This window comes from Mobula hypostoma, chromosome 25, assembly GCF_963921235.1.
Source record: "Mobula hypostoma chromosome 25, sMobHyp1.1, whole genome shotgun sequence".
In the NCBI taxonomy this organism is placed as follows: domain Eukaryota; kingdom Metazoa; phylum Chordata; class Chondrichthyes; order Myliobatiformes; family Myliobatidae; genus Mobula; species Mobula hypostoma.
The window spans coordinates 47,052,235-47,065,011 of NC_086121.1; the positions used below are offsets into that span (position 1 = coordinate 47,052,235).

Below are 12,777 nucleotides of genomic sequence, written 5' to 3' on the forward strand. Positions count from 1 at the left end.
AGGTGAGTGCAGTGTTGGCATTCATTTCAAGAAGACTAGAATATAAAAACAGTGATGTAATGCTGACGCTTTATAAACTACTGGTGAGGCCTCACTTGGAATATTATGAGCAGTTTTAGCCCTCTTATCTAAGAAAGGATAAGCCCATAAGAGCAGGGAACAGAATTAGGCCATTAGCCCATTAAGTCTACTCCGCCATTTCATCATGGCGAATCTAATTTTTCTTTCTGCCCCAACCTCCTGGCTTCTCCCTGTGTCCCTTCATGCCCTGACCAATCAAGAATCTATCAGCCTCTTAAATATACATAAACACTGGCTGTTACAGCTGTTGGTAGAAATGAATTCCACAGATGCACCAGTCTCTGGCTAAAGAAATTCCTCATCTCTATTCTAAAAGAACGCTCCTCTATTGAGTCTGTGCCCTTTGGTCTTAGACTCTCCCACCATAGGAAGCATCTTCTCTACATCCACTTTATCGAGGCCTTTCACCATTCGATAGGTTTCAATGAGATCACCCCTAATTCTTGTGAATTCCAGTGAATACAGGCCCATCAAACACTCTTCATATGACAAGCCTTTCAATCCTGGAATCACTTTCGTGAACCTCACCAGTTTCAGCACATCCTTTCTAAGATAAGGGGCCAAAAACAGCCTACAATACTCCAGATGAGGCCTCAACAGTATAAAATCTCAACATTGCATCCTTGCTTTTATATTCTAGTCCTCTTGAAATGAATGCTGACTTCACATTGCCTTCCTCCCGACAGACTCAAACTGCTAATGAACCTTTAGGGAATCCTGCACAAGGACTCTCAAGTCCCTTTGCACCTCAGTTTTTGCACTTCCTCTCCATTGAGAAAATAGTTAACCCTTTCTCACCATAAGAAACAATCCTGGAATAATTTTTGTGAACCTCCTTTGAACCCTATCCAGTCAACTCCTGCTTCCCACTGCAATTTGCCTGTCACCACAGTAGATCTATGGCCGGCGCAATCTCAGTGGATCACCTGGACGATACAAACACCTATGTCAGGATGCTGTTTATAGACTATAGGTCAGCGTTTAACACCGTCATTCCCCCAATACTGATTGATAAGCTACAGAACCTGGGCCACTGTTCCTTCCTCAACTTCCTAACTGGGAGATCAGAATCTCTGCTGATTGGTGATAATATCTTCTCCTTGCTGATGCTCAACTCTGGTGCACCTCAGGTGTGTGTGCTTAGCCCACTGTTCTACTCTCTATATACACATGACTGTGTGGCTAGGCATAGCTCAATACCATCTATAAATTTGCTGATGATACAACCATTGTTGGTAGAATCTCAGATGGAGATGAGAGGGCATACAGGAGCAAGATATACCAGCTGGTGGAGTGGTGTTACAGCAACAACCTTGCTGTCAGTGTCACTAAGACGGAAGAGCTGATTGTGGATGTCAGGAAGGGTAAGACAAGGGAACACATACCAATCCTCATAGAGGGATCAGAAGTGGAGAGAGTGAGTAATTTCAATTTCCTATGTGTCAAGATCTCTGAGGATCTAATCTGATCCCACCATATCGATGCAGCTATAAAGACAGTGGCTATATTTCATTAAGAGTTTGAAGAGATTTGGTTTGTCAACTAACACTCGAAGTTGTATCGGTGTACCACGGAGAGCATGCTGACAGGCTGCATCACTGTCTGGTATGGGGAGATTACTGCACAGGACTGAAAGAAGCTACAGAAAGTTGTAAAATTAGTCATCTCCATCTTGGGTAGTAGCCTCCATAGTACCCAAGGCACCTTCAAGGAGTGATGCCTCAGAAAGGCAGCCACCATTATTAAGGACCCGCCTCACCCAGGCAATGCCCTCTTCCTGACTGAAAACAATGAAAAGAAGCTGCAGAAGCTTGAAGGCACACACTCAGCAATTCAGGAACAGCTTCTTCCCCTCTGAATGGACATTAAACTCATGAGTACTACTTCACTATTTTTTAAATATATTATGTTTTTGCACTATCTTTATTCAAAAATATATGTACTTGCTGTAATTTATTTATTTTTCTTTCTATATTATGTATTGCATAATACTGCTCCTTAAGTGAACTAATTTCATGACACATGCTGTTGATAGAAACATAGAAAATAGGTGCAGGAGTAGGCATTCAGCCCTTCGAGCCTGCACCGCCATTCAGTATGATCATGGCTGGTCATCCAACTCAGAACCCTGTACCAGCATTCCCTCCATACCCGCTGATCCATAGAAACCATAGAAAAACTACAGCACAGAAACAGGCCTTTTGGCCCTTTTTGGCTTTGCCTAACCATTTTCCGCCTAGTCCCACTGACCTGCACACGGACCATATCCCTCCACACACCTCCCATCCATGTATCTGTCCAATTTATTCTTAAATGTTAAAAAAGAACCCGCATTTACCACCTCGTCTGGCAGCTCATTCCACACTCCCACCGTTCTCTGTGTGAAGAAGCCCCCTCCCCAATGTTCCCTTTAAACTCTCCCCCCTCACCCTTAACCCATGTCCTCTGGTTTTTTTCTCCCCTTGCCTCAGTGGAAAAAGCCTGCTTGCATTCACTCTATCTATACCCATCATAATTTTATATACCTCTATCAAATCTCCCCTCATTCTTCTACGCTCCAGGGAATGAAGTCCTAACCTATTCAACCTTTCGCTGTAACTGAGTTTCTCAAGTCCCGGCAGCATCCTTGTAAGCCTTCTCTGCACTCTTTCAACCTTATTTATATCCTTCCTGTAATTTGGTGACCAAAACTGAACACAATGCTCCAGATTCAGCCTCACCAATGCCTTATACAACCTCATCATAACATTCCAGCTCTTATACTCAATACTTCGATTAATAAAGGCCAATGTACCAAAAGCTCTCTTTACGACCCTATCTACCTGTGATGCCACTTTTAGGGAATTTTGTATCTGTATTCCCAGATCCCTCTGTTCCACTGCACTCCTCAGTGCCTTACCATTAACCCTGTATGTTCTACCTTGGTTTGTCCTTCCAATGTGCAATACCTCACACTTGTCTGTATTAAACTCCATCTGCCATTTTTCAACCCATTTTTCCAGCTGGTCCAAGTCCCTCTGCAGGCTCTGAAAAACTTCCTCACTGTCTACTACACCTCCAGTCTTTGTATCATCAGCAAATTTGCTGATCCAGTTTACCACATTATCATCCAGATCATTGATATAGATGACAAATAACAATGGACCCAGCACTGATCCCTGTGGCACACCACTAGTCACAGACCTCCACTCAGAGAAGCAATTCTCTACCACCACTCTTTGGCTTCATCCATTGAGCCAATGTCTAATCCAATTTACCACCTCTCCATGTATACCTAGTGACTGAATTTTCCTAACTAACCTCCCATGCGGGACCTTGTCAAAGGCCTTACTGAAGTCCATGTAGACAATATCCGCTGCCTTCCCTCCATCCACTTTCCTGGTAACCTCCTCGAAAAACTCCAATAGATTGGTCAAACATGACCTACCACGCACAAAGCCATGTTGACTCTCCCTAATAAGTCCCTGTCTATCCAAATGCTTGTAGGTTCTGTCTTTTAGTACTCCCTCCAATAACTTACCTACTACCGACATTAAACTTACTGGCCTATAATTTCCCGGATTACTTTTCGATCCTTTTTTAAACAACGGAACAACATGAGCTACTCTCCAATCCTCCGGCACCTCACCTGTAGACAGCGACATTTTAAATATTTCTGCCAGAGCCCCTGCAAGTTCAACACTAGTCTCCTTCAAGGTCTGAGGGAACACCCTGTCAGGTCCCGGGGATTTATCCACTTTAATTTTCCTCACGATAGCAAGCACCTCCTCCTTTTCAATCTGTACAGTTTCCATGATCTCACTACTTGTTTCCCTTAATTCTAGAGACTTCATGCCAGTTTCCTTAGTAAGTACAGACGCAAAAAAGCCTATTTAAGATCTCCTCCATTTCCTTTGGTTCCGCACATAGCCGACCACTCTGATCTTCGAGGACCAATTTTATCCCTTACAATCCTTTTGCTCTTAATATACCTGTAAAAGCTCTTCGGATTATCCTTCACTTCGACTGCCAAGGCAACCTTTTAGCCCTCCTGATTTCTTTCTTAAGTATTTTCTTGCACTTCTTATACTCCTCAATCACCTTATTTACTCCCTGCTTCCTATACATGTCATACAACTCCCTCTTCTTCTTTATCAGAGTTGCAATATCCCTTGAGAACCAAGGTTCCTTATTCCTATTCACTTTGCCTTTAATCCCAACAGGAACATACAAACTCTGCACTCTCAAAATTTCTCCTTTGAAGGCTTCCCACCTACCGATCACATCTTTGCCAGAGAACAACCTGTCCCAATCCACGCTTTTTAGATCCTTTCTCATTTCTTCAAATTTGGCCGCCTTCCAGTTGAGAACCTCAACCCTAGGACCAGATCTATCCTTGTCCATGATCAAGTTGAAACTAATGGTGTTATGATCACTGGAACCAAAGTGCTCCCCTACTGTCACTTGTCCTAACTCGTTTCCTAACAGGAGATCCAATATTGCATCCCCTCTAGTTGGTCCCTCTGTATATTAGCCACCAGGGGCATACCTAACTCCCTCTTAAATATAGCCAATGAACTGGCCTCAACTGTTTCCTGTGGCAGAGAATTCCACAGATTCACCACTCTCTGTGTGAAGAAGTTTTTCCTAATCTCGGTCCTAAAAGGCTTCCCCTTTATCCTCAAACTGTGACCCCCCCCCCTCGTTCTGGACTTCCCCAACATCGGGAACAATCTTCCCGCATCTAGCCTGTCCAATCTCTTTAGGATTTTATATGTTTCAATAAGATCCCCCCTCAATCCTCTAAATTCCAACGAGTATAAGCCTAGTTGATCCAGTCTTTTGTCATATGAAAGTCCACCCATTCCAGGAATCAGTCTGGTGAACCTTCTTTGTACTCCCTCTATGGCAAGGATGTCTTTCCTCAGATTAGGGGACCAAAACTGCACACAATACTCCAGGTGTGGTCTTACCAAAGCCTTGTACAACTGCAGTAGTACCTCCCTGCTCCTGTACTCGAATCCTCTTGCTATGAATGCCAGCATACCATTTGCCTTTTTCACCGCCTGCTGTACCTGCATGCCCACTTTCAATGACTGGTGTATAATGACACCCAGGTCTCGTTGCACCTCCCCTTTTCCTAATCAGCCACCATTCAGATAATAATCTGTTTTCCTGTTTTTGCCACCAAAGTGGATAACCTCACATTAAATTGCATCTGCCATGAATTTGCCCACTCACCTAACCTATCCAAGTTACCCTGCATCCTCTTAGCATCCTCCTTACAGTTAACACTGCCGCCCAGCTTCGTGTCATCCGCAAACTTGGAGATGCTGCATTTAATTCCCTCATCTAAGTCATTAATATATATTGTAAACAACTGGGGTCCCAGCACTGAGCCTTGCGGTACCCCACTAGTCACTGCTTGCCATTCTGAAAAGGTCCTGTTTATTCCCACTCTTTGCTTCCTGTCTGCCAACCAATTCTCTATCCACATTAATACCTTACCCCCAATACCTTGTGCTTTAAGTTTGCACACTAATCTCCTGTGTGGGACCTTGTCAAAAGCCTTTTGAAAATCCAAATATACCACATCCACTGGTTCTCCCCTATCCACTCTACTAGTTACATCCTCAAAAAATTCAATGAGATTCGTCAAACATGATTTTCCTTTCACAAATCCATGCTGACTTTGTCTGATGATTTCACCGCTTTCCAAATAAACCTGATTCTGATTCTTTCACTTATTTTACCAAAGTGCATAATCATGCTCTTCCCAACAGTATTCCATTTACCATTCCTCTGCCTGTTCTCCGAATCCATCTGCAAACTTTGCAACAAAGCTGTCAATTTCATCATCCAAATCTGAGATAGGTATATGGAACTTAGAAAAATAGAGGGCTATACGCTAGGGAAATTCTAGGCAGTTTCTAGAGTAGGTTACATGGTCGGCACAACATTGTGGGCCAAAGGGCCTGTAATGTACTTTAAATTTCTGTGTTCTATGTTCAGATCATTGAGAGGTAATGTAAAAAGAACTGGTCCCAACTCAGACCCCTATGGAACACCACTAGTCACTGGCAACCAACCAGAAAAGGATATGCTGACATTTGATAGGGTTCAAAGGAGGTTCACAAAAATGATTCCAGGATTGAAAGGCTTCTTATATGAGGAGCATTTGATGGAATTCAAAAGAATATAGCGTGACCTAACCAAAACCTTTTGAGTGTTGAAAGGCCTCAGTAGAGCGGCTGTGAAAAGGATGTTTCTACAGTGGTGGAGTCTATGACCAGAGGAACTTCTGTAGAATAGAGGGATGTCCTTGTAGAATTTCTTTAGCCAAAGAGTGCTAAATTTGTGGAATTTATTGCCACATGTGTCTGTAGAGGCCAAGTCATTGGGTATATTTAAGGCACAGGTTGATGGATTCTTGATTGGTCAGGGCATGAAGGAATGTGGGGAGAAAGCAGAAGATTGGCCCTTAGAGGGTAAATGGATCAGATGTGATGAAATGGTGGAGCAGACTCGATGGGCCAAATGGCCTAATTCTGCTCCTATATCTTGAGGTCTATGCCTGTGACCTGACCCTCTCACCCCAACGGATGGCCATCCCCTGCACCGACACGCGCTGACTGAATCTTTCTCTGCAGATTCTGAGTCTGGAGCCGAGCTATCCGAGGACCTGTCCCTCCTCTGCGAGGCATTGGGAGCCAGTCATTCCAAGGGGGCAGAAGAGATGCCTCAGGCAGAGCTGGGACTGGAGTCGCACCCTTTTCCAGAGAAGAGAGTAGGGAAGAGTCCAGACCAAGATCCAAAGGTATCGGAAGGACCCAGCGCAGCCCAGGAGCTTAGTGATCCAGCAGTGATGGAAGCTATTCATGGGCAGCCCAGTCTGGAGGTGAGAAAAACATGAAAGGGGGCAGAGTCTGCTCAAGGCATGGCAATGTGGGATAGGTGATAATGCTGGGAAGTTCCCCAACCCCTGTACCCTGACGAGTGAACTGGACAGGGATTATTGAGGGAATAGAATTGATACAACTGTTTTATCTTTCCACAGAGTTTGGACAGTGCAATAGTGGACAGTGGTGTATGCTCTGGTTGGGAAGAATTTAACATTTCCCACATCCTGGTGGGTGAAGTTTCTGGACAGGCTCTCCGTACCATCACTGCACACACTCTTGTGGTCGGGAACAGAGTGAAACTCCCTATACACCACCCCATCGTACACTCCTGTGGTCAGGAACAGGGTGAAACTCCCCATACACCACCTCATCACATACTCCTATGGTTAGACACAGAGTGAAGCTCCCTCTCACAGTTCCATCTGACACAGAGAAGCTCCCTCCACACTATCCTACCTCACACTCCTGGTGTTACACACAAAATGAAGCGCTCTCTACACCATCCCACCATGCATTCCCAATTTCAGATGTGGAACGAATCTTTATTCCTTTCTCACCATAGGACTCTGCTCTCCTGAAGTCGATGGAGGAAACTGCAATGCTGGAGACTGCACGTTCCCCACTGGTTCCTCATTTCCCTGGTTCCCCAGGAATGTTTCGACCGCATGTACGACAACAGAGAGGTCCCCCCAGTCATTGCCCGCTGCGGATGGTGAGGGCGCAGATTTTGGAAATGTTACTGCCCCCTGCAGCCTTTGTACACCCCTCCCTGTGAACCTCTCCTTCACCTGCACTCCTTACTGTCTCTGTAGCTCACTCCCTCCCCTACGTCTCTACCTTTCTCTGTACAGCCCTCCCCCCATACCCTGCAAAAGCCCCCTCTGCCCTAAACGCCTCCATCTGATTACCTGCCTCCCCATTTACCTTCCTCACTGTCTCTCACCCCTCTCCCTGTCTCAGTAACACCCTCCTTCCCCACTTCTGTAATCCCCACCTTCCCCTACAACCCTCCCCATCCATGGCCCCTCTATCACTGGTCCCCATTTCTGTTATCCCTTTTTCCCTTACACCACTACCTTCCAGGGATAACAAGACAGGGAATTGTGCCTGGCACTCCCGGTGTGGTTGACCCAGGGTTGTGGTGACTTGAGCTCACTGTTCCCTTTTTCTCTTCCAGCCTTCCGGAAGTGTCCCGCCTTTACCATTCCGACCTTTGTCTCCTATGCTTCCTGGGAGGAAGCTGATGACGATGAGATTTGGGTCTCCCTCACCTTCAGCCTACTTCAGTTCTTCGCCAAAACTTCTCGAAGCCTTTCGGTATGTTCTGCCATGGTGTACCACAAGCATGGGTCATTGGTGTGGGTTTCCCCTGATGATTCTGTGCATTGCTTATGCAGAGCCCATTTCCCTTCCCACAGAAATACCCCAGGGCTCTGCTCCCACCTCATTTCAAGGGAGAGAGCACCAGTGGTTTTTCCCCAGGAGACAAAAAACATTTCCCCCATGTCTCTCTGTTATAAGTAGCCTGCCCATTGTTTTTAAATGACACCTCAACCTCCATCTGGTTCAAGATCCTCCCACAGAGGGAACACCCTCCTCACACTCCACCCCAAGAGCCCTCTGCATCGGAGGCATTTCAGTAAGGTTCAGTAGTCCCTCCCCAACCACAACCAGTACAAGCCCTGCCTGTCCATTCCTTCCTCCTGACACAAACGCACCAGTTCAGATATATCAGTCCATTCACCCTCTCTGAACTGCTCGCAAGGCATTAACCCCCATTGTTGAATGAAGCAGCTATTACTGTTCCTGGTTCTCTTCCCCCCCCCCACCCCCCTTGATAAATGATCCTGTGAATCAAAGAATCATAGAGAAATAGGCCAAACCATTTAAACTGCCTGCACCTAGACCAGAGCTCTCCCTAGCCCTGCCATCCACATACCTATCCAAATTACTCTTAAACATGGAAATCGAGCTTGTATGCACCACTTGTGCTGGCAGCTCGTTCCACGCTCTCACAGCCCACTGAGTGAAGAAGTTTCTCCTCATGTTCACCTTTTACCCTTAACCTCTAGTTGACCTCTAGTTGTAGTGCCACCCAACTTCAGTGGGGGGAAAAAGCCTGCTTGTATTTACCCTATCTGTATCCCTCATTATTTACATACCTCTATCAAATACTCCCTTATAACTCAGGTTCTCCAGAACCGGCAATATCCATGTAAGCTATCTCTGTGCTCTTTCATCATAACATCCCATATCCTGTTCTCAATACTTTGATTTATGAAGGCCAATGTGCCAAAAGCTTTCTTTGCAACCCTTCCTACCTGTGTCACCACTTCCAATAAATTAGAGATCTGTATTCAAATACAATCCTCAGTACCCTACTATTCACTTTGTTAGACGTACCCTTGTTGGTCCTACTGAAGTGCAAAACCTCAGACTTGTCTAAATTAAATTTCATCTGCCATCTTTCAGCCCATTTTTCCAGCTGGTCCAGATCCCACTGCAAGCCATGATGGCCTTCCTCCCTGTCCACTACACCCACAATTTTGGTGTCATCTACAAATCTGCTGATCCAGTTAATCACGTTATCATCTAATCATTGACATATATGACGAACAACAATTGATACAGCACCAATCCATGAGACACTCCACTAGTCACATGCATCCAGTCAGAGAGGCAACCGTCTACTACCACCAGTCTCTGGCTTCTCTCACAAAGCTAATGTCTAGTCCAGTTTATTACTTCATCCTGAATGCCAAGCAAACGAACCTTCTTGACCGACCACCCATGCGGGACCTTGTCGAATACCTTGTCTATGTAGACAACATCCACTGCCTTGCCTTCATCAAACTTCCTGATAACTTCCTTGAAAAAAACTATAAGATTGACACGTCCTACCATACATGAAGCCATACTGACTATCCCTGATTAATTTATCCAAATACTCATACAGTGCCTATATAAAAAAAAATTCACCCCGTCCCCCAACTTGGAAGATTTTGTGTTTTATTGTTTTACAACATTGAATTACAATGGATTTATTTAGTGTGTTTTTTTTACACTGATCAACAGAAAAGACTCTGTCATGTCAAAGTGAAAACCAATTTCTATAAATTGGTCTAAATCTATTACAATTATTAAACACAAAATTGGATAAGTGATTGCATAACTACTCATTGAAGTCTGTATTTAGTACCTTTTGCAGCAATTACAGCCTAGGTCTCTATCAGCTTTGCACATCTAGACACTGCAAATTTTCCCCATTCTTCTTTACAAAACTGCTCAAGTTCTGGCAGATTGCATGGGGATTGTTAGTGAACAGCCCTTATCAGTCCAACCACAATTCTCAATTGGATTGAGGTCTGAACTCTGACTTGGCCACTCAAGTTGTTTTTAAGCTATTCCTATGTAGCTTTGAGGCCCCATGTGCCACCTAGGCACTACGGGGTCCAGACAATGACGATGATGTAGCTTTGGCTTTATGCTTGGGTGTCATTGTCTTGCTGGAAAACAAATCTTCTCCCAATTCGCCGTTCTCTTGCAGACTGTGTCAGGTTTTCCTTCAGGATTTCCCTGTATTTTGCTGCATTCGTTTTACCCTCTACCTTCACAAGCCTTCTAAGGCCTGCTGCAGAGATGCATCTCCACAGCATGCTTTAGGTTGGGGATGGTGTGCTTTTGATGTGTGGTGTTTGACTTGTGCCAAACATATCGTTCAGTCTGATGGCCAAAAAGCTCAGTTTTGGTTTCATCGGACCATAGAACCTTCTTCCAGCTGACTTCAGAGTCTCCCATGTGCTTTCTGGCAAACTCTAGCTGAGATTACGTGTGAGTTTTTTTTTCAACAGTGGCTTTCTCTTTGCCACTCTCCCATAAAGTTGTGACTGGTGAAGCACCAGGGTAACAGTTGTTGTGTGTGTGTAGTCTCCCATCTCAGCCCACTGAAGCTTGTAACTCCTCCAGAGTTATCATGGGTCTCTTGGTGGCTTCCTTCACGAGTCCCCTTCTTGCACCTTCACTCAGTTTTTGAGGTTGGCCTGCTCTAAGCAGATTTACAGCTGTGCTATATCCTTTCCATTTCTTGATGATTGACTTAACTGTACTCTTAAGGATATTCAGTGACTTGGAAACTTTTTTGTTTCTATCTCCTGACTTGTGCTTTTTAATAACCTCTTCATGGAGTTGCTTGGGGTGTTCTTTTGTCTTTGTGGTGTAGTTTTTGCCAGGATATTGACTCACCAGCAGTTGGACCTTCCAGATACAGATGTACTTTTATGACAATCAATTGAAACACCTTGATGATTCTGGGAATGAAATGGTTATCATACAAGGATTTGAACATTTGATAGCTCTGGGTCTGTACTCACTGGAATTTAGGACGGTGAGTGGGGATCTCATTGAAACCTTTTGAACGTTGAAAGGATGTTTCCCATTGTCAGGGAGTCTAGGGCAAGAGGGCACAGCCTCAGGATAGAAGAATATCCATTTAAAACAAATGCAGGAGAAATTTCTTTAGCCAGTGGGTGGTGAATTTGTGGAATTTATTACCACAGGCAGCTGTGGAGGCCAGGTCAATGGGTATGTTTAAGGTAGAGCTTTATAGGTTCTTGATTGGACATGGCATCAAAGGTTACGCAGCGAAGGCTGGGGAGTGGGGCTGAGGAGGGAAAGAAAGGATCAGCCATGATTGAATGGCAGAACACTTTCGATGGGACAAATGGCCTAATTCTGCTTCTATGTTCTGGTCTGCACACAGTGATCTCCATTTATCTAATTATGTGACTTCTAAAAACAAATGGCTCCACCAGTGATCATTTGCTGTGTCATATTAAAGGGGGTGAATACTTATGCAATCAATTATTGTGTTGTGTATTTGTAATTAATTTAGATCACTCTGTAGAGATCTGTTTTCACTTTGACATGAAAGAGTATTTTTCTGTTGATCATTCTCAAAAAAAAAGCCAAATTAAATCCACTGATTCAATGTTGTAAAACAATAAAACATGAAAACTTGGTGGCGGGGGGGTGAATACTTTTTATAGGCACTGTATATCTGGTCTCTTAGAATACTTTCAAAAACTTTCATACAACTGATAATGCAAAGTTCACCAGTGTATAATTCCCTGGTTTATATTTAGTGCCTTTCTTAAACAGCAGAATAACATTAGCTATCCTCTAATCTTCTGTTACTAAGAATGATTTAAATATCTCTCTAGGGCCACTGCAATTTCAGCACTTGCCTCCCACAGGGCTGAGGATTTATTTTGTTATGCCCTGGGGATTTATCCACCCTATTTTGCCTCAAGATAGCAAATACCACCTCCTCTGCAATCTGTATAGGATCCCTGACCTTGCTGTTTTGCCTCATTCCTATAGACTCTTTGCCAGTCTCCTGCATAAATACAGGTGCAAAAATTCATTTAAGATCTTCCCCCATCCTTTTGGCTCCACACATATTTTGTGAACTTTGCCAGTTACTTGTTCTCCTGCTTACTAGATTCTGCTGAAACAACTCCAGATCTGAAATGTTTCACTCAGTTTTAAATTTATTATCATTGGCATGAATAGAGTAAAATGCCATGAAAGTTAGCACATTACATTGCAAACATGACAAGCATGTTAACAATAATATTAATTCACATAAATTATACATGACTTGCACAATAAATTGAACAACAAAGGTGTACGATTGAGAGAGAAAGAACAGAACTTCAGTCGGTGGTAGTGTTAGAGTGCAACAACCTGAAGGCAGTGGTGCAGAAGCTATTGGTGAACCTTACAGCTGGGTGTTCAGGTTCCTGCACCCCCAGTC

At 44.1% G+C, this 12,777-nt stretch overlaps 1 protein-coding gene across 5 annotated transcripts in view; it reads left to right on the forward strand.

Moving 5' to 3' along the window:
• Positions 1 to 12,777, forward strand: part of patl2 (PAT1 homolog 2) — a 49,872-nt gene that overhangs the window by 6,089 nt on the left and 31,006 nt on the right. For all 5 annotated transcript variants that reach the window (XM_063033380.1, XM_063033379.1, XM_063033384.1 and 2 more), the window contains exons 3-6: positions 6,711 to 6,958; positions 7,118 to 7,189; positions 7,525 to 7,674; positions 8,140 to 8,279. In XM_063033380.1, the coding sequence (XP_062889450.1) occupies positions 6,711 to 6,958; positions 7,118 to 7,189; positions 7,525 to 7,674; positions 8,140 to 8,279 (610 nt within the window). The remainder of the gene's footprint in view (positions 1 to 6,710; positions 6,959 to 7,117; positions 7,190 to 7,524; positions 7,675 to 8,139; positions 8,280 to 12,777) is intronic.